Raw genomic sequence first — 24162 nt, 5'->3', positions numbered from 1 at the left:
CCTGCAGAAAAGTCCTTTGCACTTTCATAGGGGAGGTTCAGTTCTGCTCTTGCCCAGAAGATAGCTTTAAGTCATTTCTGCCCAATGTTGCATATATGCAACAGGGACCAAATGTACACCTGTAGGCTGGGCAAAAATGGGTTATTTACTACTGTAGAAGAGATGGAGATGGGTCAGCATTCAGAGAATTTCAAAGAAAGCAGTGTTGGTTGTTATCCATGGGGGCAGAAAAAAACTGATGGAAAATAATCTCAGCCAATCCTGGCTGTAGATGAAAGCAGTTATTCACCGCATTCTGTTCTAAAAGCACTGAAAGGGGGCATCACATTGCTTGACAAAAGTGAGCCATTGCATCTACCTGAAGGTAAGGTGCCGACTGCTAGATCATCTGGCTCATGTAACTTGCATTTCAGCAGAATTATGTCTCTCCTCCTCCCAATGAATTTGGAAGGCTTTCTGGGTGAAGACGCCTGGCCATTCACTGTCACACTCACTTGCCTGCTACTCTCTGTGCCACCCCTCTGGATCAGCAGTGCTGGGGATGGTTCCAGTTTTGCCATGGACTTCTCACTGTGTTATCTTGAATGTTCAGTTTGATTCTGTAAATAGCCCTGACAAAATGTGGTTGTTTTGGGTTTTTCTTTTTTTATTAAAAAAGAATAAAATAGAGAATGTCATTGGTTTCTGAGTCCTGAGTTCATATATGAGATGTAGTTTTTCAACATGCAAGAGAAGGCACAAAGCAGACCTTTTCATAAAGCTAAAAGCACCACACACACACACACACTCTCTCTCTCTCTCTCTCTCTCTCTCTCTCTTTCTCCCAGGAAAGTGCACATAGGATTGTAGTCTTAATCCTTTCTTTCATGCTGTTTTTCTGATGAATTCCTCCTCTCTGAAGCTACTTTACCAGTAGCAGCTCCCTTCCTAGGGCAATTATCAACTTTGTGTCTGTGTCTATTTGTGAATTTAATCAGAAAAAACCATGCAAAGTTTAAAGGAAACAAACAAAAACAGACAGCCAGAAATACAAGCACATATTTAATATCATATGCATCAGCCAGCATGCACAAGTGCCCCCTTCTTGCACTGTAGTCAGCCAGTATGCACAAGTGCCCCCTTCTTGCACTGGTCCCTGCCACTCTGTTGCACTGGATACAGCAGTGCAGGCTGACCAAGCTACACTGCTGTGGTTATGTTACAGTAGCCTGAAGAAGGTGCTTGCACTTTGATGTCATTTACGAAGACTGATGCTGCCCATGTTTTGCTTTGAGTGTCAAATTGAGTCTGACACTGTCTTTGGGTCCTCAGGCCCATGGCCACTAGGGGGCAACAGACTCCCGCAGTCCTTTTACATTTCACCAGGGCATCCTGCTGCTATCCTTTGTTAAGGAAGACCTAGGATGCTCTGGTGTTATCGCTTCTACAGAGTCTGTCAAAACCACAGACACGCTTCTTTCATCCGAACTTTCCCAAAGCCTCTAGTTCTGTTGTGTGGACTGTCTCATGAAAGAGAGAGTGTGAAGTAGTCACACATCCTTGCTCTAAGAAGGCAGGAATAAGGATATACTGCACATTCTCAAGGCCAGTGCCAGGTTGCTGGAGGCACTGAATCACTACCCCCTATGATGTACCACCACCTGAACACACCTCTCTTTACTCGCAGTGGGCAAGAACCAGCAGTGGCCCCTCCTGCCCCCACCAATAGGAGCACCCTTTCTAGGCAGTGGCATCACTCTGGGGGGCGGGCTGCACCAGGTGACGCACATGGTGTGGTGGTGACACCATTACTGGCCAAAATATTTAAAATCTTTGTATTTTTGAATAATCATTTGATGTGTAATTTCATGCAGAATGCAATGAAACAAATCGTGTTGAAATATCTCTATTCTATCAAAAGTTATAGCCAAAAAACCAGCAGGGCAGGGCGGTGGTACTGGGGTGTTGGGAGGAGTCCAACATGGAGGTGATGTTCTGGTCTCCCACACTGGAGGACACAAACCCTAATGAAGCCACTGCTTACAGGCCCCATGATGTCACAGAGGGCTGGGTGCAGTGATGTTCAAATCTTTTGACTGACACCAATCTTGGGAGGGTCAGAGGTCGGTCTGGCCAGGTGGGCCCTTAACCCTGCCCAAGGCCTTGACGATGCTTTATAGAAGATGGAAAGGTTAGGGTGACCACTTGATTCAAAGGAGGACAGCAAAGCCCCTGTAACTTGAATAGCTGTACAGAAGATGTGATTTCTTGGCAGGTGCAGCTTATCATGCAAGAATAAACCAAGCTCTTCCTGTTACAATTTCTTCTTTTACACAACTTTTGAAGTTACAAGTGCACTGTCATCCTTTGCTGCTGGACCTCCATGCTGCTGGAGACCCCACTGAGGACTTCACAGAGAGAGTCCTCTCCAAAATATAAGGAGATGGTGCTCATGGTGAGAGGTACTCATGGTGTGTACATGTCCTGGCCTCCTCTCCCATTTCCCTCTCATCACGTGGAGGATATGGTTTGCCTGACCTTTAACAGTAGGTTTAGCATTGTGTGTATAGAGAGGCAGTTCGGATGAACCAGTCCTACCCGTCCTCCATCACATAATTACAGAAGTGAGGGGAAGAGTCAGGATGTGTGTACAGCGTGAGCGTGAATGGCCATAATTGCATTAGTCCAGTTCTGGACACAGAGTCTAGTTCAAACTGGCCCCCTCAGAATGAAGCTAAACAACCCTTCAAGTCAAACCCTGAGATCTGGCAGCCCTATGTCTTGTGGGTAGCTTTGGATGTGGTAATAATGGTGGAGCTTGATAAGGGATATAAATGGGGGGGACTCCTGTGTGGAAACTGTTTTGAATGTAGAGAGGAGTTACAGTTCTGGCTACTGAATGGAAGCCTTAAATCAGGCTGGGGGGGGGGTACCAGAACTATAATTTGGGCACCCAAATTGGAAGGCCTTTTGCTATATAGCTGTGTAGGAAAGAAATAGTATGTGTAAGCAAGGAGATATGTGGGGCAAACCTCATACCTGAATGTTGAGAACCACCAAGTTTTGGATATTGTACACATGACAGTATAATCCTGGCAGTGCTCAGCTGCACTGGTACTACAGGTGTGCATCACTTAACAATGGGGACACTTTCTCCAATTCCTGTTGTTATGCGATTAGGTTGTTAAGTGAACATTCAGTCCAATCTATTGCCTTTGTTGTGTAAACAGACACTCCCTGCGAGACACTAGCTGGCTGCACAGGCTCCTAGAGATAGATTGCCTCTTCTTTGCATTAGGAGCCTCTCTGTTGTGTAAACAGACACTCTGCTGCAGGCTATGGGAGATGTGATTGCCTCATTAAGAGCATCTTTATTGTGCTTTGACCATCATCATATAAGCAGTCCATCGTTAAGTGAACAGTTAAGCGGTGCATACCTGTACTTCATTTTGTATACGTGGAGCTGTGTAGCTGTTGGCATGTGAAATACCAAAGCAGGTGGGGTTTCTCCCCCTAATCCAGGACCCTTGAGTCATGCTGAAAATCAAGCCAATAAAATGAAGAACTCTGATATTCCCTTTCAGTCTGATCACATTTTGAAAGTCTGTTAAAAACCAGTAATGTTTGAGGACTTTGAATTAGTTAAATAGAAGATTTAAGTTAAATTAAATTTTTGTTGCTGCTGCTGTTTGTGAAGTCTCAGTTAGCAATTTATTTTACCTGGCTTGTCTGCAAAGCTGAGGAGCTGAGTTCTTGTGCAAAGAGCATTAATGCAATTAGCACTTTCTGCCCTGCAAGGCTTATGTTACTTATCCTAATTACCAATATGTTTAAAAAATCTTTTTTTAAAAAAAGTGTTTTGTAACACTTTAGAATGGAAAAAGGTCGTAATCAAACCAGGCACATATGGGATATGATCCCATAACTGAAAGAGATCAGACAGATCTGTTATAGTATTAATGTATAAAAACTTGTTAGTATTATAACAAAATGATGGGCATATAACCATTCATTCATTCATTCATTCATTCATTCATTCATTCGTTTATCCTGCCTTTCTCCCTGAAGGGCACCCAAAGCTGCTCACAAGAGATTGAAAATACATATACTGTACAATAAAGTACATAAGCTATAAAATTCACAAAACATCATTGAAAGTCAGAAATGGTGAACAGGAGCATAAAACTATCAGTCATAAAAGCATTGAATAAATTTGTAAAAAAATCAGTGTGCACCAGTCTGCCACCAGCAAACCCTTAAAAACCCTATAGGTTCCAAAGGCTTTTTGAAATAAAAACATCTTCAGGCCTCATTGGAAGACTAATGAGGAAGCTGTTGTCAGCTCAAAGGGGGGGGAATTCCATAGGTGCCACCACCAAGAAGTCCCCATTTCTGGCCCCCATCCCCCTAACCTCTCTCAATGGCGGCACAACCAAATGGGGTTAGGGCTTGCAAATAGCAGATTTGTTGAGGATCTCCTTAATAAAGAGTTGGGGACCATTACTGTAAGTTGAGTAAATGAGGAGGTTAATATGTAGTTCAATGGTTTGCATGTTGCTTGGAACTAGTGGATTAAAGGAAGGAGGGTCTTAAGCAAAAATAGCTATCTCTAGGTCTCGATTTCCTATCTGTAAAATGGGATTAACCCATTTCTGCCCAGCCCACAGTTGTGCACATTTGATTCCTGTTGCGTATATGCAACACTGGGCAGAAATGACTTAACAACCTACCTCAGATAAAATTTGGGTCACAATCCGCCACAGAGTTAGGTATGCTCAACCCCACTGAAATCATTACACATCATTCATCAAGATAAGACCTGCTAACTTACTAGGCTCTCACAAAGTCTAATATTAAGCTATTACAACTAAAATTCTTGCCTTTCCCCTCCATACGCGGTAGATGCTATGCTGGCACACGTTGCAGCCTCTCTCTTGCCACACAAGCCTGCCTCTTCCCTGACCACCTGCATGGAGTTTGGTTTCCCAGCCAGTGGCGCCAGGTGTGGTGCTTGTCAGCCACCTTTTAAACCTAGTTTAATGAAAATATTCCAGGCCTGGATGGCTGGGGCTGAGGTTGCTGCTGTATGGGGGAGGGCAAAGAGAGCTTGTTTTTCCTTCCCTGTCAACCCCTGGTTCTCAAGGCTTCACATGGTCTCCACACAAACGTCTCATTGTTGCCGAAGCCCTCATGGGGTGGGAGGGAAAAAGGGGGGGAGGGAGAAACCTGCTATGGCTCTTTTAGCCGATTAGCCTTATTAATAGAAATTAAACCCTGTCTGCAAGCTCCGAGAGCCCCTACACGCTGCCTTCCCCTACCTGTGCTCTTTCCCCTTTCCCCTGACAGGAATTTATAGATAAGGTGAGGGGGGCAGAGGGAGAGAAAGACACTAAGAAGCTTAGAGGCTTAAAAACCAAGGCCTTTCACTTCTGGGACTTGTGAGGGGTGGTATTAAAACTTACCTGGATTCACTGGACTCACAAGTGCCAGTTTGTGGTGTTTCTGTAGTGGCCTAACCTCACCTCACTGCCTTTCCCCTCAGAATCACCATGCCAATGGATCCCACCACCCCACTGCTTTTCAGAGTAGTTGAGCTTTTTTAAATGTTTCCTGACAGGATCCTTGCGTCTTTTGCAATGTTATGAAGGGTGTGAAGTTCAGTCACTGAAGTTTTCTCCTATTACAGTTTTTTTCTGGTTTGAGAAAACATTTACCTATGGAATATTTACAGGTCATGCCACTGTTGGAAAAAAAGGAGCTGTGCCAAGGCAAAAAGGAGACCACCCTGTGCTAGCAGAATGCAGCCTCATTATAACTCCTCATTATATCACCTCACTGTTCTTATTTCTTCAGGAAGCAAATTGTAGTATAGACCCAGAATATTGACCCAGTGACAACAATGCGTTCATGTGAACAAAGACAAATAGCATTGGAAACATCTGTTCCAAATGGACTGGGCTCTCCTGTATTTGTTCTTCAAATTCTTATGGTTGGGAGCATTTTGCTTGGCTTTCCTCACAAGGAGGATCAAGCTTCCCTCACAAAGGGGGGAGATATGTGAAGCAATTTCAGAATTTTCCACTCCTCTGCTCTGGAATATTTGTCTGAACTTGTGACAGAGTGGGCCCTACTATATTACAATTCACATAAAAGAATTGTAGAAGACAATTAGAAAATTATAATGATCCATATGTACTGCCCTGCCTTTAAATCACGTGATGACCAAATTTGTATATTATCTCAATCATGTGGAAGCCACTATGGTGGTTTTCCTGTGGTGGTGACTCAGTACAAGGAATGTCGTGTGTAGAAAGTTTCCACTATGTTTGTCTAAACAGCACATGGAGTCTTTCTGTGCTTGTGTCAATCCCAGCAAGGAAGTCACAATATATGATACACATACATATACTTGGTGTAGAACGCCAATAAGCATGGGATGCTATTTCTTGCTGACTTCCATAGGGCTGGCCCGACACCTTCAAGCATTAGAAGTGGCATACAAGAGGCTTCTCCCTCTTACATGATGATGTGTTCTACTTGCACTCCCTGGTTTGGAAAAGGAAGTAGAGGACAAAACAAAGGAGTAAATATGGGGGAGAGGAGTGTTGTGGATTAGAGCTTCTCCAACTGTACAGGCAAATGGATGGACAGAGGTGGGCGTCCCTATCAATCTGCTACTTGAGGCAACCACTGGTTCGGCCTAACACAAGAGCCAGTTGTGGACTCCCCCACGGCTAGAACAATATGTTATTATTAAAAAGTATTTATATACTACTTTTCAAAAAAAAAAGTTCCCAAAGTGGTGTACAGACAAAATCAAATAATTAAATGGTTCCCTATCCCCAAAGGGCTCACAATATAAAAGGATGCAGAATAAATACCAGCAAACAGCCACTAGAAAAGACACAGTACTGGGGCTAAGAGGGACAGTTGCTCTTCTCTTGCTAAATATAAGAGGAGCATCACTTGAACAATTGCCCAATTAGCAGGGGGTAAACTGCCCCTCAGTGGCTCTTACAGAGTGTTTAACAAAAGTAATTGTGTAAACATTACACCTGAATTGAAACTACTTGCCTTTTTTCAAAATCCTGATGGCTTTTTTCAAAATCCTGGTAACAGAAGAGATTTGTATGTTAGATTTTGTTCATTGCTTCTCAGAATGTTTGGTCACATTTGCTTAAATTGGTGCCTGGTCAAATAATCTGGCCATCATTTGACATCAGTGTGCAACTGCGTCATTACAGAGATATGTGCGATGCATAATTTGGTCAACATTATTTACCATGCATCAGTGACATGACTGCCTCATGCACCAGCACATGTTGTCGCACCTTTGTTGATCACTGCATCCATCTGGCTGCATAATATCAAACAATTTTATTTATGAAAGTCACTGTCAGTGATGTAATCTACCCCAAGCAAATACATACATGACTTGTTTACCATGTTTCCATGGGCCATGAAAGCACCAGCTAGGCTTCCGCTAAGTATGCTGAGAAACCAGAAGATAAGAAATGAGTCTTAAGTGATTAGGTGTGAAGATAAATTTATCAAATTTTACAAGGCAGAGGAAATCGTTTGCACAAAAACAAAAAGCATCACATATGCACAGCTAAACAGACTTCGTTTTCTGAACTCAAGTGCCTGTGGTACTAATGAAGAACTTAGAGCTCTACAGGAATTGCTGGGGAGGGGGTGGCAGTGGGAAAGAAGACCAATGACAGTTTCTAGATATTTTTACAAAGCAGCCATTGCCTTTGATGATAAATTCTCCCCCTACAAAACGGAGATATTCAGCCTGAGCACATCATGAACATCAGATGCAGTTTCAAAGAACATGTATTATGTGAGTATATCTCATATCTATTCAGGTATAGCTTCTCCTCCTGATTTTGAAGTTCCTTCTTGCCATCAGTGCATAAAGTTAAGAAAAGTTATTAACTTACAAATACAAACTTATAAAAATTATGATACACTTATAAAGGAACACAGCCATCCCTGTGCCACTACCCATGATGAACTCTTTAGCAGACAGTAGCACTTCCCAACACACCAGTCATTAATGGCATCTTCATGCAAAGTGCATTAATTAAGCAACATTGAGGAGCACTGAATGGCACGTGCAGTTATTTTAAAAAAATTGTCCAGACCTGGAACTATTGGATGACTTACCAATGCTTTAATAACTGCTCTGGTTAAAGGGAGAACAAGCCAGAACAGGACATTGTATGGAAATATGAAGGGCAGTCACCATGCATTTCCTGTTTGGTTAATGGGACTGACCAGCCACTGCTTCTCAGAGATCAATGCACAGACATCAGGCTGCTCAGCTTCAGCTGCAGGATTCTGAACTGCAGCTTTGCATCCTGTCCTTTTTGATGTCTACATTTTCCTTGATCTGGGCTTGCAGCTTCCTGTATTCTCCTCAGGACTGTGCCCGTACCCTATTAGCATATGTCTCCTGCACTTCTTTTACTCCTTTTATTATGTCAAGAGACATAATAAGGCTGTTTTATTATGAGGAACCCAAACCAATGTCCCCTTCCTCCCCCAATAGGAAAAACATCAAGAACAGAAAAAAAAAAAAGGAAGGAAACTTCAGGATCCTTGGACCCTTTCCCAGCTACCTCTGCCTCTTACTTGGGAGACGTAGGATTACAGGGGGATTCTGGCCCAGACATGCAGGCGCTTTCTCATGGGCTGGGAAAGCCTCTTAAAAGCGGAGAGGTGGTTTCTGTTCACCCAGCAACCTGGGATTCTTTAGCGACTTTAAAACATAAGCAGCTTCTGACCCACATCTATACTGTAAACACTTTGGGACTTCAGCTGCAGCCTTTACCAGGCTGAGGGGCTCAGAAGGGATCTGAAAGCAGACAGAGATTCCCACATGACCTTTCCTTCACCACATCAGGTTTCCTGGTCGAGAACCTAGGTTGAAGGGAGACATTTGGTGGATAGGAAAGATGAATGAATACAAGAGAACGGAAGATTTCTTCCATGGATTCTAATTGGAGAATGGACATAGAGTGAAGTTGGGAAGGTCATCTCTTTCTCTCTCAAACTGACCCTCAGCACTCAGAAGCACTGCCTGGATCTGTCTCCTTGGAAGGGAAAGTCACAGTCCTGCACCAGGTGTGTATCTTACTACAGAGTATAATCTTGCTTTTTGCTAGATGTTGGCATAGCTAGCTGTTGTAGCTTAGTGATGGAGGATGTCCAGTGGGTTTCATTTTAGACTAAGCTCAGTCCAGCACAGGTCTCATACCCTAGTAACCTGCCTGAGATGGCCCAGGAAAGACTGAGTTCTGGATTCTGGAAAAGTTCTGGTTGCTTCTCCTTGGGGCTGCTTGTAAATCCAAGCAGAGGACCCCCAATACTTTGGAACCCCAGTTCCAAAAACTGGCCTTCACAGTTTTGTATTTCAGATGGTATTTGGAGTTTGAAAACATTATGTGATTGTTTCATGCAGAATAACATTGTTTTGATTGGCTCTAGTGAAAATGTGGATGTGTTGATTGGTGGATTGGAGGGGAAATATACAGCAATACCTTGATTTCATCCACTTGACTTTCATCTTTGCTCTTTCAGCTGTTTTAAATTATCACCACACTTCAAATTTGTCTATGTGCTTCCCTCTTTTGTCCTACTTCGTCCAAATTCCATGACGTTCATTGATGTTCTGATGTATATTTTTCTTTTATTTATGATTATTTAGGTTTCACATGTGTTTTCATGTGTAACATAGTTACAGTGGACACTTCTCATCCATGGGTTTGACTCAATGTCAAATCCCATATCTGAAGGGCCTCAAGGACCTCCCGGACATGACTGGACGGGTCTACTGGTCGCGTCCAGGAGGTGAGCGGGGAGCTTGCATCCAGCCTTCCTGGGCCTCAGAAGTCCTCCTGGAAGCCTCTGAAAGGCACTTCCGGTTTTCAGTGGAAACCGGAAGTGCCTTCTAGATGCCTCCAGAAGATCTTCTGAGGCCTGGGAAGGCCATGTGCAACTTCCCCAGGCTTCAAAACACCACCTGGACACAACCGGAAAGTGCTTCCTGTCACATCTGGGAGGTCATTTGAGGGCTTTTCTGCGGATTTAGTTATCAGCAGAAATTGGTACTGTGAGGGGTCCAGGAATGAATCCTCCGTGTATATTGAGGGCACACTGTATTTATTTTTCTGATGGCCAAAATAAATTTGCAAGCTAAATAAGGCTCTGCTTTGACGTTCATTCATTTTTTGAATTTTGTCCATGCTCTGGTCCCTAACCAGATTAAAGTGCAAGGTATCGCTCTACCCAGAATCAGTTTATTTTTATGTGAACCTTTGTCTGTATTTGGGCAAAACCCTTGCCTGAAACTGTGCAGAGCCACTGCCAGCCAGCATAGACAATAATGAGGTGGCCCAGTGGAGAGCTTCTTCACTATTAAATGCTCCTCTGTAAAACTCTGTGCAAATTAATGGTACTATATAAATAAGAACATATGATAATGATCCTAAGCTGTGTGATAGTATCTGAGCTGAAGTCTAATTTAATGCCTTTTCATAGAATTCTAGCACTGGAGGTAAGCAGATGGCGCTGAGATAAATAATGTGTTCCTGCTCAGCAGCAGTTGTAGTATGTGATTTTTAGATATGAATGGATAAGCGCCAAGTACACAGTTAGACCAGTATGCAGAACACATGCATGAATGGTCAAGACCAGTGGAAGTGCTACACTGGTAACTAGAAAGCAGTGCAATAACCTCTATATTTTGTTAGAGATACCTGAGTTTTGGGTACATGTGTATAAATGAATGGTTGCTTTTCCTATTAAGATGCACCGTACATAATGCAGTATAAAAATAAAACAATCTGAGATGTGAGAGGGCCGTGTGCTTCTTTAGCTTGGATACTGTGGATGCAGTTGGGATGTGAACCGTGATGGGAGCCAATTCTCTATTCCCCAACTTGGTTCATGGCATTTTGCATGTGTTAAAAGTAGCATGTAGTTTGGCCATAAGAAGAAAATTAAAGCCCAATCCTATGCCTGTCTACTCAGAAGTAAGCCCGATTATAGTCAATGGGGCTTACTCACATGAAATTGTTTATAGGATTGCAGTAGACTCTTGGACAGCGAGTCAGATTCACAATAGTGCCAGATTCCTCAGGTGTTGGTCCCAGAATTATTATTATTATTTTTTAAAGAATATTTATACAAAACGTAGCCCACAAAGAATTGCTGGTTAAACCCAATGCCCAGTGAGTAGCGGCAGACCAATTTTCTTTGGCATAGGCAATCATTGTGCAGGTCCGCCTCCTTTGTCAGGGGCAGAACACTACGGTATACTACAGTAGCATGAGCCAATTGCTGGCATGGGTACAGCCACAACAAAGTCCAATAAACAATAAAGAGTTTTGGACCACATGAAAGACAAACCCATCCATTTCAGCATAAGCTTTCATGGAGTAAGTCCACATCATGTGGTCTGCTGTTTATGCTACAGCAGTTGAAGCCTCACAGGATCAGCCTTTATGGCTTCCTGTTGCTAATGCCATAATACCCTTTCAGGATCTGGTGTGTTCAGTACCACAAAGGTCATGCCTGACACTCCTAGTCATGCTGGGAAATGGGAAAAACAAACACTAGATTGACTACTGTTAACATTCTTGACCAGCTTAAGGCTTTGAGACATACTTGCTTCTCCCCTTGTTTGCACCTACACCATTATACCTGACCATAGCACTAACACAGAGACACATAATCTGCCTGGCCTGCCCCTACACAAGTCTTGCTTCCTTGAACTCCTCAGTGTTTTGAGCTGCTGGCCATGTGTGTTTCAGTACTTTCAGAAGACTAAGCCATTATTTCCAGTGTTACAACAGCGTGCAGATCCCCCAGCAAAGATCACATTTCTATTTTAGAGCTACAAAACAAATTATAACTGGACACAATAAACTTCCAGTTTAGGAATTAAATACAAAGGATAAGAGTAGACAGGAGAAACAAAGAATGAGAGGGAAAGTGATTCATTTGGCGTCCCCAAGAAAGTCAACAGCAAACAGAGTTTTGGGCTGCAATCCTATCTGCATTTACCTGGGAGTAAATCCCATTTAATTCAATGGGGTCTATTTCTGAGATGACCTGCATAGGAGGCTGGGGAGCAGCCAACAGGGCCATGCTGGCTCCACCCCATTTGCTCATTCCACCCAATGGGATTCTTGGGTTTTCCCACCTGGTCTCACATAAGGAGGCTCAGGGCAGAGATGCCCCCCTGCCTTCCCCTGCAATAGAGAAGCAGATTTCTTCACACCATGCATGATAAACATGGAATTTGCTGCCATAAGGTGAAGGTGGCCTAGATGCTATTAAAAGGCAATTAAATGCATTAATGAAAGAGAAGTCTGTCAACACCTAAATGGAACCTCCAGGTTTGGGAAGATTTCACCTGTCTATGCCAGCTGCTGGGGAATACCCAGCAGGGACGGGTTGTTACCTTCATGCCCTACTTGCAGCCTTCCAGAAGCTAAAAGGGCAACCTCCTTGTTTCAGAGGCTTTCTCCTTCTGATTTCTAAAGGATGGAGACTACAATCACACCCAGCTCCTGCACCTCTCAGGGGCACCTGCCTGACCATGATCAGTGAACAGAATGCTGAATTCATTTTAGACATTCCTGTTCCTTTCCCCCTTAGCTATTAGCATGTTGATAGCTTGTTGGCAAGGCCAATGCTAGAGTTTTAGAATCAATTTTGTGTCTGCCCTGAGGTCCAGTTATTTCTGCTGGAAGTTCAAGTTGGAATGGGCATGAGATGGAAGGATGCAGTAAAGCTTGAGGAAGAGACAGGGGCAATTAACTGGTGCTTGTATGCTGTTCTGTTGTTGCAGTACTCAACGGCCTGTCAGGGCCCCACTCTCACCTTGGCTGCTTTGGGGTTCTACCCTCAGGTTAGACAATGGGGAGAGGTGATGCTGAGGAGGCCCACCTACCTGAAAGAGTGAAGCCCCCTGATGGTGGCTGGGGTTGGATTGTGCTCCTTGGTTGCTTCATCATCACCGGCTTTTCCTATGCCTTTCCAAAGGCAGTGAGCATCTATTTCAAGGAACTAATGCACGACTTCCATGTGGGCTACAGTGACACAGCCTGGATCTCATCCATCATGCTGGCTATGTTGTATGGAACAGGTAAAGATGCCATGACTTCATCCAAAGGAGTAATTTTATTTTTAATACTGCTTTTCAGCAATTGATGTGGAATTATCGAATAAGTTAACTGGGCTTGCAATTTCCTGAATCCTCTCTAGATCCCTTTTTAAAAAATGGTATTTCACTGGCTACTTTCCAGTCTTGTATGGAGGCTGACTTGAGGGAGAAGTTACAAATATTTTTGTTAAACAATCAGCAATTTTACTTTTGAGTTCTCCCTAATTTATGGAATTCACTGCCATAAGAGTCGATGATAGCCTTTGGCTTAGATCAGTGGTCTTCAACCTTTTCTGTGCCCTGATCCAAACAAACAAACAAACAAGAGACTGGGGACCCACTGTCAATCCTCCCATCTTGGGACACTGTCCACTCCTGCCTCCATAATGCCCTTCCAGTACTGTTCACTGTAACCAAATATTCTTATATAGAGAGCAGAAAGTTACCATGAAGCCTGGTACTAATGAAAGCTGTTTTAACACAATTGCTAAGAACCTGAGCAAGACTGGAACACAATCTCCTGGTACCTGAAGGGTACACCAGATGCCTCCCCCCTTACCTGGTGATGGTTTAGTCCAGAGGTGTCCAAGGACAGGGAGAGGGTGGGGAGGAAGCATGCCAGGGAAGGGAATGGGCAGGACCAGTTGAGCTCAGCTCCACCAGATTCTGAGCTCTGTATCAGGCCTTGTGGCCCAACACCAAGGCTCTTGATTCTGCAACAGCTCTTGAGCTGCCGCAGAATTGAGTAGCCCCATTGTGGGGCTACTTTCCTTGCCTGGGGGAAAGGGACGAATGTCCCCTTCACTTGAGGAGGCAGCTGCCCAGTGCACTTAGGATACCACAGCAGCCATTTTCAGCACCGCGGCAGCCCCATGCAGTGGGCAACTTAGGATTGGGCTGTGACTTGTGTGAGTCAGAACTTCCCTAATTTGAATCCCATCTCTGCCATGAACTCACTAGGTGGCCTGAAGCAAGCTGTTCCCTCTTGGTTCCCTTGCTGCAATTTGGGGATAATAATGGGTACCTTTCAGGGTTGCTGTAAGGATTACATCAAGATAATACATATGATATTACATATGAAGCACTTTGCACAATCAGAGTTGGCCAAAGTAAGGCTTGGTAGCCACATGGGGCCCTTTGACATATAATGGGGACCCAGGACCCACTTTTTAAAACACTCAGAACCCACCTAGGTTTACTAGACTTTTAGAAAAAGATCTAGAAAGAAATAATATTTTGTTGACTTGTAAGTAAAAATAACCAGAAAAAAGACCCTCAAACATTTATCTCCTTCTATTTTGTTTACTTGCAAGCACACCTGCAAACTTCAGGAGCTCAGTTTCTTACAGGGCAATTAGCAGCTATCTTGCAAACTGCAGGAGCTGACATCTTTGCAGGCCCGGGTAATTAGCAACTACAGTATCTAATTTTTGAATAGCTTCATGGCTTGAGGCAATTGCTTATCTGATCTTTCCATCACCCTTTGGTGACCCACCAAAAATCAGGTCACGATCTACCAGTGGGTCCTGACCCACCGGTCAGGAACCACTGCTCTAAATTATACAGGGGTTGGCAGAGATGTATTTTGCTAATAACTCTGGCAAGCCAAACTCAAGTTACCATATGGGGTCAGCAAGTAGTACCTTTGCTTTGGTTTTTTTTTAATTTTTATTGCACTCCAGCCTTTCTTCACATTTCTGATTTATTGGATTCTCTGCAGGACCTATAAGCAGTATTATGGTGAACCAGTTTGGGTGTCGACCTGTGATGCTTGTTGGGGGAATTTTAGCTTCCTCTGGAATGATTCTAGCCTCCTTCACCACTAATATTATTGAGCTGTACCTGACGGCTGGTGTGCTGACAGGTTAGTGTTTACAGCTTGAGAAAGAAAAGCTATTTCATATAGATATGCACCGGGAAGCCAGAATTAAAATGGAAACCTGTCAGAAATTGGTCAGCTAATGCATGGGGAGGGAGAGAGAATATGCATTAGTGCATTTTTGAGCACATGGTGCAAAAGTGCCCTTAGCCTTGTCTCAAGCTATTTGTGTGTATGTATGAATGTTGTTAATAATGTGAACAAGAAGGGGCAAGAGAGCCATTTTGTATCCCAAACATGCCTTTTAGCCAACGTACACTTTACAGATTTGCAATGTACAATATGCTTTCAGGCATAGCAGACTCATAGCCCAATCCTATCCACCCTTTCCTTTGAGTAAGCCCCATTGACTCTGATGGGACTTACTTCAGAGTAGACATGCATAGGATTGGGCTGTCAGAATGTTAGAGAGTTTATAATTAAAGTGGGGTCTACCCATGCTCTCACTAATTGCAGATGGTACTGTTTTGGTTGAGGCTTTCACCTGATTAAAGAAATCTCAGAGTGCAATCCTAGAGTGGACTAACCAGGCCCGGGAGGGGGACTTCAACACGTAGACCAGATCCTGAGCAGCCTGGCTTTACACCAGGCTGCTTGGATCTGTGCCAGCAATTTAGCTGTTGCAGATTCGAGTAGCCCCTTTGAGGTGTCTGGTGCATTACTCAGGATAAGCAGACATAAGTCCCCTTACTCCACGTTGTGCCAGGTCCACCTTCAACCCTGTGCTGGATACAGCACAGGCCAGTCAGCTTGTCTGTTCCAGTGCAAGTTAGGTTTGGGCTGCCCATCTATTTGGTTTATGCATTTTATTTGATTAATAAATTAAATCTTCATAAATTGCTACATGAATATAGCAATCCCTCTGAAGAAAGAAAAGGCATCCTGTTGTGCTTAGATGTTGCATACATATATTGCAGCAGACATTATCTTAAAAGAAGCATACTTCAGGAATCTAGAGACATTTAATTCTGTTAATTATTGCCTCTTTTTCCTCACCCATTGTTCTCAATTCCCTTTGTGTTCTACAGGTTTAGGGATGGCTCTGAACTTCCAGCCTTCTCTGATCATGTTAGGTGCCTATTTCGACAAGCGTAGACCTCTGGCCAATGGACTTGCTGCAGCTGGAAGCCCAGTCTTCCTTTCAGCCCTTTCTCCACTAGGCCAAGTCTTGCTGCAGAAGTTTGGATGGCGTGGGGGATTCCTCATCATGGGAGGTCTGCTGCTCAACTGCTGTACTTGTGGAGCAGTCATGAGACCCCTGGAGGTCAGTATGAAGGTAAAGAGGGAGAAAGCCCAAGATAAATATGAAGCCAAAGAAATGCTGCCCATGGGAGGACGGGCAGGAGAGGTGATCAGCACCACGGACAGCACCAAGAAGTCAAAGAAAGCAAAAAAGAAAAAGTCCAAGAAAGGGAAGAAGCTGTTAGATTTTTCCATCTTCAAAAACCGGGGGTTTGTCATTTATGCCATTGCCAAGTTCATCATGGTCTTGGGCCTCTTTGTGCCTACCATACTGTTGGTCAACTATGCCAAAGACACAGGAGTGCCAGACACAGAGGCTGCTTTTCTGTTGTCCATCATTGGTTTCATAGACATCTTTGCCCGCCCATCTTGCGGGATGCTTGCTGGTCTGAAGCGGGTGCGCCCCCATGTAACCTACTTGTTCAGCTTTGCTATGCTCTTCAATGGCCTGACAGATATATTCAGTGCCAGGGCCAGCACCTATACGTCTCTTGTCATCTTCTGTATCTTCTTTGGCATCTCCTATGGGATGGTGGGAGCACTGCAGTTTGAAGTCCTCATGGCCATCATTGGGTCACAGAAGTTCTCCAGTGCAATTGGGCTTGTGCTGCTGATTGAGGCTTTTGCTGTGCTCATTGGACCACCTTCTGCAGGTAAGTCACCTGATAAACTATGTCTGCTGCAGAGCTTAATTTGAGGCAGGGCTTTTCAAGAGCCAGTTTTCCATGTTGTGGTTCAGCCCTGAAAAACCCATGAAGATAATAATACTAAGATAGCATCTTTGAGCACGTGCAGAATACCCATATGGCTTTTTTCTGCACAAACAAGTTGACATCCGAAGCAGCGGAAGGATAGATGAGGTATATGAGTGTGAGCCTTGGAACAGAGGATTGTGGGCCTTGGAACAGAGCAGCCCAAATGAACCCTGGCCTTCTTAAAGAAACTCCATGCCCTCACCCCAGCTCCTCCCTTATCTGGCATCAGAAGAAAAGTATAAGAAGCACAGATATGCCTGGATGATGCAAAGCAAGATACTTCCATGGATCCTACAATTTGTTGTGCTTCAGTGGGTCCATTGGGGAATATAATGTGGGGGAGGGGGAGAATTAACTGAATGTAGGCACCAGTTTTGAGCCTGGTTTAAGTTTTCAATTTCTGTACTCTGTGAGCTTTCAAACTACAATTTTTGATTTTTTGAAAAAATCTTTTCCTCCTAGGACGTTTGGTGGATGCACTCAAGAGGTATGATGTAATCTTCTATCTGGCTGGCTCTGAAGTTCTGTTGTCTTCTCTCTTCTTGGCTCTTGCTTCTTACTGCTGCCTGAGCAGGGAGAAAAAGAAGGCTTCTCAACCAGAGAATCCTCCAATGGGTGGAGGTGGCAGTGAGACAGAGGAAGCGGAATCAGATGCACAAGAAGCAGAGGATAACTCCAGTGACCATCATCACTTGTCCCACACAGTTAACAATGCTGGGGGAGATGCCGTGAATCACATTGCAGAGAACAGAAATGCAGGTGGAGTCGGGCAACCCGAGGGAGAGAGTGCAACTTTGGTGACAGGGGGCTGCAATGTGGACGAGACAGTGGAGAGGGACAGTTTTTAGCTATGTGAAGGTCAGCTTTGATGAACAGAGACAGTGCCCAATGCATGGTGCCAGGTCTAACTTAAGAAGAAATGTATAGGAAGCACAGATACACCTGGATGGTGCAAAGCAATCCCAAGAATAGCCATTTTTCTGTGTATAAATGCATCAAGGTACCATGGACATAATTCTCTGGGAAATAAGCCATAGAATTCCTCAGAATGGCCTCTGGAATTGTCCATCATGCTTTCCAGTGCTCAGGAACAACATAGTTTGCTCCCTGGACATTGCCAAACACCTAAATTAGAAGCTCTGAACAATCAGGCTTTGACATCTTTTCTAAGCTATGTCTACAGACCAAGAGCCCAACAAAGGAGAACATTAGATAATCCTGAATACCATCTTGCCTGTTATGGCAAAGATGGGGACTGTGATTTTTTTTATGCTTAGAATAGCAGGAGAGAAACCATACAGGCCTGAGGCTGGCAATTAAAACGATCCATTTTGAAAGAGTGTCCAAGTGCCAAAACTTCAGTTAAAGTGCTTAGGTAATACCCATTGTTGGACACATTCCTACTGGTAAAAAGATAGCAGTTTTTTTTTATCCTGCTAACCAAGGGAACAATATAATGAAGTCACGGAATCTGATTTTCAGACATGTCCAGTATCAACATAAACATTCCAGAATGTCGCACCATCAGCTCAGCCTTCTAAGCAGCACTTGTATGTCGCAAAGGAAAAGTACATTTGCTCCAAGATGCATCCTGATGAACCATAGGATGGTTCCATAGGATGATTACATTCCATCCAGGAGAGATCTTCTGTCCCTTTAATGAGTCACATCGCAGGAAAAATTCCACAATGCAGCTATGAACAGGAGTGTTGTGCTCTTTCAAAACTCTTAAAAGGAAAGAGCACCACTTTCACAACTGGCCAGTTATAGCTCTCTCTGGTTTTCATATTGAACTGCCCCGCTGAAGCTACACTATGACGCCAACCTGCTCTGCAGGGTAAAACTCACTGCTGGAAGTATATAAGAACAGCCCAACTGGATCAGGCCATAGGCCCATCTAGTCCAGCTTCCTGTATCTCACAGCGGCCCACCAAATGCCCCAGGGAGCACACCAGATAACAAGAGACCAAATCCTGGTGCCCTCCCTTGCATCTGGCATTCTGACAGAGCCCATTTCTAAAATCAGGAGGTTGCACATGCACATCATGGCTTGTACCCCGTAATGGATTTTTCCTCCAGAAACTTGTCCAATCCCCTTTTAAAGGCGTCCAGGCTAGACACCATCACCACATCCTGCGGCAAGGAGTTCCACAGACCAACCACACGCTGAGTAAAGAAATATTTTCTTTTGTCTGTCTTAATCCTCCCAACACTCAATTTCAGTGGATATTAGCCCCAGCTGAGCAGCATCCATTGTTACTTACAAAAATAAACACAAAAATGCGAGGCATGAGAATGTCATAGGAATCTGGGCAGTGTTTTCACTAAAAGTGGGTGCATTTTTGAGGCTACCTGTAATGCAGACATCTATTGACAAGGTGCGCATAGCAGGGCATCTCTTAGGACTTCTACAGCTGATATATTTCCAGAGAGCTAGAAGTATTAAACATTAATGAGTAACATACTACCTGAGAAGTAAAATATTTGCTCTGTTTTGTATTAATATTACACTGTTTTGTATGTTAGTTAATTCATTTTAGCTTCCATTCGGCTGGAAGTATTAACTGTTGACACTTGGAAGCTTGTGCACACACAGACCAAACCAATAAAAAACTATTGCCTTACCTAAATTTTGTATCGTGTACCTGTACATCCCAGAGAACAACCATTTATTCTAGAACTGAAGTCACAGTCATACGCATCTCACCCTAACTCTATAGAGGCAACAGTCTGGGCAGCCTCTTACTGAGTCCCTGGAATTTCAAAACTGCAAACAGTGGCAGTGGCTGCTGCAGCAACAATAGCACCCTAATTTCAGACACCCTTCCTTGCAGCCGCTTCCTTCCAATGGAAGTTGGTGCCAGGTTGTGCCAGAATCCTGGGCTCGGAGGAGCCCCCTGGAGACTGCGCAAAGATGCTGGATGGGAGTCCCTTGTGTTATTTGTTGCAAATGCTCATATGCTGTGTTGGGGAACATGTGTGTATGGGTGTCATTGTAAGGACACCACTTCTGTTTTTGCAGCTGGCAACAGGTTCCCTTGAGTCTAATTGTTGGCACAACAGCACCAGAGTGCCAAATCACAGGAAACTCAAAATAACAATGATCTGAAAAGGGTGGCAGGCTTTCAGGACGTGGAACCCTACACTTCACTATTAAACAGTGGGAAGCACCATGTAAGGGAAAGGCTATGTAGTCTCTTCTTATGATGCTCTGGGTCGTCTTTGTTGGCTAATAGCCCAATCCTCTGGGCCTTTTATGCCAGTGGAAAATGTGTCCCACTGGTGTCAAAGACCCTGCAAAAGTGTGAAAATCATGCCTTCTTCTGGGCCATTCGAGGCTGCAGAGGCAGATCCCCACCACTGCAGATGCCAGATGGTGCCATGCCCTTATGTTCAAATCCCAGTTGCTTGAAAAGGCTGCTGGAGAACAGTTAGCAACAGATGAGGACCACTGTCCTCATGCTCTGCTTGTGGGCTTCCTGGAAGCATGACCTGTGCAAAACAAAATAATCCCAGTGTGCTCAGCGGAACAGGTTCTCTCTGATGCCCTATGGAATGGCCACAAGCAACCAGGGTGACAGGCAGGTAGGGCGGGAAGGTAAGGAAAGGCAACATGTAATCAGTCATCAAGGTTCACTCAGACATGTGCTTCCCTATGTTTGTTTGTTTGTTTGTGAACCTTGTTAAATGTAGTGGGTGCATTTGTTCTTCCAAGTGGTGTGATTTGCCATGTGTGAACATGTATTCCAATAGCTGATTTGAGAGAGAGACTCAGGAAGACACAGACTCCTTATCAATGGACAATAAGAGGAATAACAAGAACCATCTGCATTTAATTCTGCTACAACAGCAACTTTTGCCAGTACATGCTGATGTTTTAAATACAGTACATCTGATGTTTTAAATACAGGTGCTAATTTAATCCAGTTTGTTATCCTGTGGTAATCTCATCAAGGAGTGGCTGCAGTCATAGAGTAAGACACCCTGTATCTTAAAGGATAATTGACTTCCAGCAATAGGGCATGAGATGTATTCCCTCCACCCTCACTTGCATAAAGGAAGCAGTGTTTACACTGAAGAACTAACAGCAGCCAGAGGCTGGAATGAAAGCGCGTGCAAGAACAACAAGTAAATTAGGCAAAGGGCCTCCGAGGTCTTTAAAGATGGATTTCTGGATGCAAACCACCTTCTTGGGCTTGCCTAAATCACACTTAATCTGCTTTACTACCAGGTCTCCTGCAAACACCCTCTCCCAAAGCCCTTCCTTCCGGTTGCCTTGATAACCTGACCTAAAATGCCCCAGAGCAGCACCTTAAAGGAACTGTGTTACATCACAGGGCGATCAGTGATACCATATAATGTTTGGTAGCAGAGGCTGTCAATAGAATGAATGCTCCTGGCCCAGGGCTATGTTGGCAGCCACAGAAAGTCAGTTTCAATTAAACCTCCCCAAGAGAATGTGTTTTGAGGTGGTAAAAGAGTGTTAACTAGCTTATACACAACAAGATCATAAGGTACAGCAATTCATTATAGTGACTTCTCAACTTTCTATCCACCACATCTGCTCCTCAGTCTGACCAACATTCAGGATTTTGTCTTTCATGATCCATCCTCAAAAGAGAAGACAGAATCTAATGTCAATCTACAAAGTGCCTTCCTTTTAACTTTCTTAATATTTTAACTTTTTATTCTTACTTTCCATGTCCCAAACGTTTAACAAGTAGGCAACTATAATTCACAAACTAGAACAGACCAGCCAGTAAGTTCATCAACTATGGTTGAAAGCCTATACATACATTGGTTGCCCAATGGCAAATGCACACCAGTTCTGTAAGGGGGTGGTGGGGTGGTGGCTGCTATTGTAGACAGAGAGGAATGGCTTGAAGTTAAGAACATAAGAACAGCCCCACTGGATCAGGCCATAGGCCCATCTAGTCCAGCTTCCTGTATCTCACAGCAGCCCACCAAATGCCCCAGGGAGCACACCAGATAACAAGAGACCAAATCCTGGTGCCCTCCCTTGCATCTGGCACTCTGACATAGCCCATTTCTAAAATCAGGAGGTTGCACATACACATCATGGCTTGTAACCCGTAATGGATTTTTCCTCCAGAAATTTGTCCAATCCCCTTTTAAAGGCGTCCAGGCCAGACGTCATCACCACATCCTGTGGCAAGGAGTTCCACAGACCAACCACACACTGAGTAAAGAAATATTTTCTTTTGTCTGTTCTAACTCTCCCAAAACTCAATTTTAGTGGATGTCCCCTGGTTCTGGTGTTATGTGAGAGTGTAAAGAGCATCTCTCTGTCCACTCTGTCCATCCCCTGCATAATTTTGTATGTTTCAATCATGTCCCCCCTCAGGTGCCTCTTTTCTAGGCTGAAGAGGCCCAAACGCCGTAGCCTTTCCTCATAAGGAAGGTGCCCCAGCCCAGTAATCATCTTAGTCGCTCTCTTTTGCACCTTTTCCATTTCCACTATGTCTTTTTTGAGATGTGGCGACCAGAACTGGACACAATACTCCAGGTGTGGCCTTACCATAGATTTGTACAACGGCATTATAATATTAGCCATTTTGTTCTCAATACCTTTTCTAATGATCCCAAGCATAGAATTGGCCTTCTTCACTTACATTTCTGTGAAAATGTGAGAGAGGCTTTGATCAAGTTGAGAGATAGTCCAGTTATTATCTCACAAGATTATTTGCAAAACAAGGTGATTGCAAATTATAACATGCTTTGAACCTTTGAGATTGGAACTGCATGTGACAGGCCAGTCCTGATGGCCACAGAATTTGTGCACATTTGGCTATGGCATGCTTTTAGTATTTAAAACTGATGCAATAGCCATGGCAATTTTTAGCATTCCTGTTTTATTTATTTATTTTTCACATTTTTATACCATCCTTCCTTGAAGGTGCTCAGGGTGGTATACATAGTTTCTCCCCTCCTTTTGTCCTCACAGCCCTGTGAAGTAGATAAGGCTGAGAGTGACAGGCCCAAGGTCACCCAGGAAGCTTCATGACTGAGCGGGGATTTGAACCTGGATCTTCCAGGTCTAACTCCCAAACCACAATACCATCCTGGCTCTTATTAAAAAAATCATTTTGGAAGATAAATTCAGTTCCTTCAATGCCAGGGAGGAATTATCAACCATGTCTGTCCTTTGTGCCTCGGTCTGAAACAACAATGAAAGCATTAAGACACAAACCACACGGTTAAAAGCCTGGAGGAAAAAGACACTGCAAAACAGTTCACATTTGTCTTTATTAGTCACACCACTTGACAAGTAAAAGCCCTCTGAAGAGCACCCAGGACCCACATGGCTTTGTCTTGACCATTCACAGAGAAAGATACCAAAAACAAAAAGAGAAAGAAGATATGCCATAAATTAATGCCCACTATACAGCTTCTCTCCTATACAGTTGGCACATCTGTAAGGAGCCAAGGAGAAGCCACAACACCACTTATTTCTAAAATACCAGTTTTGCTAATCAGGATCTCATGCCATCTTGCTCTATAGTAAATCCCAAACAGATAGAGAATCAGGAGAACAGAGAACAAATGAGTGTTCTTCCCCTCCTCTCTTCCTTTGGTTTGTATGCGCAAATGAGGGGGTGGATGCATTGATTCAGGATTTGTATAATAGGCTCTCTGTTCTCAGAAGTAGCATGTAATGAAGAATGAAAGTAAATGTGTAGGTGTACAGAAAAGTGCTGGGTAAGAACTGAGAGCCTTAATGACAAAGATGGTGTTTTGATCTTTAACCTCAGCAATTCCAAGGCCTCCTTCCAAAGACACCATTTTCCCCTTCTAGATACGTTCGTAAAATACTGTATAAGGCTTATGTTTCAGAAGAGATCGTACAGCTAACCGCCTATGCAGAAGTATCTATAAGGCAGGCTGTGCAATCCTTAAGAACTGTATTTGATTAAGGCCAACAATAGATCATTGCAAATGGAGACTAGAAGGAGTTGGGAACACGGGCCAGGGCTAGCTAACCCCAGCATGACACTCCATGTTGCCCATCTATACTGACTTGATCCAATTGAGAATAATGATGGTGCTGAAACTGACAGTGCAATCCTGCCTAACTTCCCACGTTGGGATGCAGTGGTGCCGCAGCG

The 24162-nt window shown here is 43.8% G+C and overlaps 1 protein-coding gene across 1 annotated transcript; it reads left to right on the top strand.

The window, feature by feature from the left end:
* Window positions 1-12912: 12912 nt before the first annotated feature.
* Window positions 12913-17883, top strand: SLC16A8 (solute carrier family 16 member 8). Its single transcript, XM_066634035.1, has 4 exons — window positions 12913-13141; window positions 14880-15023; window positions 16067-16933; window positions 17498-17883. Exons 1-4 carry the CDS (start codon window positions 12913-12915, stop codon window positions 17881-17883), a joined length of 1626 nt encoding a protein of 541 aa, XP_066490132.1.
* The last annotated feature ends 6279 nt before the right edge of the window (window positions 17884-24162 follow it).

Source organism: Tiliqua scincoides, chromosome 7 (assembly GCF_035046505.1).
Source record: "Tiliqua scincoides isolate rTilSci1 chromosome 7, rTilSci1.hap2, whole genome shotgun sequence".
Lineage (NCBI taxonomy): Eukaryota > Metazoa > Chordata > Lepidosauria > Squamata > Scincidae > Tiliqua > Tiliqua scincoides.
The sequence above is the reverse complement of the archived record's forward strand: the minus strand, read 5'-3'. Positions and strand labels throughout refer to the sequence as shown.

Bases quoted from the DNA above. Each gene is read 5' to 3' on its own strand.
- SLC16A8 (XM_066634035.1), top strand. From the start codon at position 12,913: ATGGGGAGAGGTGATGCTGAGGAGGCCCACCTACCTGAAAGAGTGAAG. The intron at 13,142-14,879 runs GTAAAGATGCCA...GATTCTCTGCAG, and splicing joins GGCTATGTTGTATGGAACAG to GACCTATAAGCAGTATTATG. The intron at 16,934-17,497 runs GTAAGTCACCTG...TTTTCCTCCTAG, and splicing joins CATTGGACCACCTTCTGCAG to GACGTTTGGTGGATGCACTC.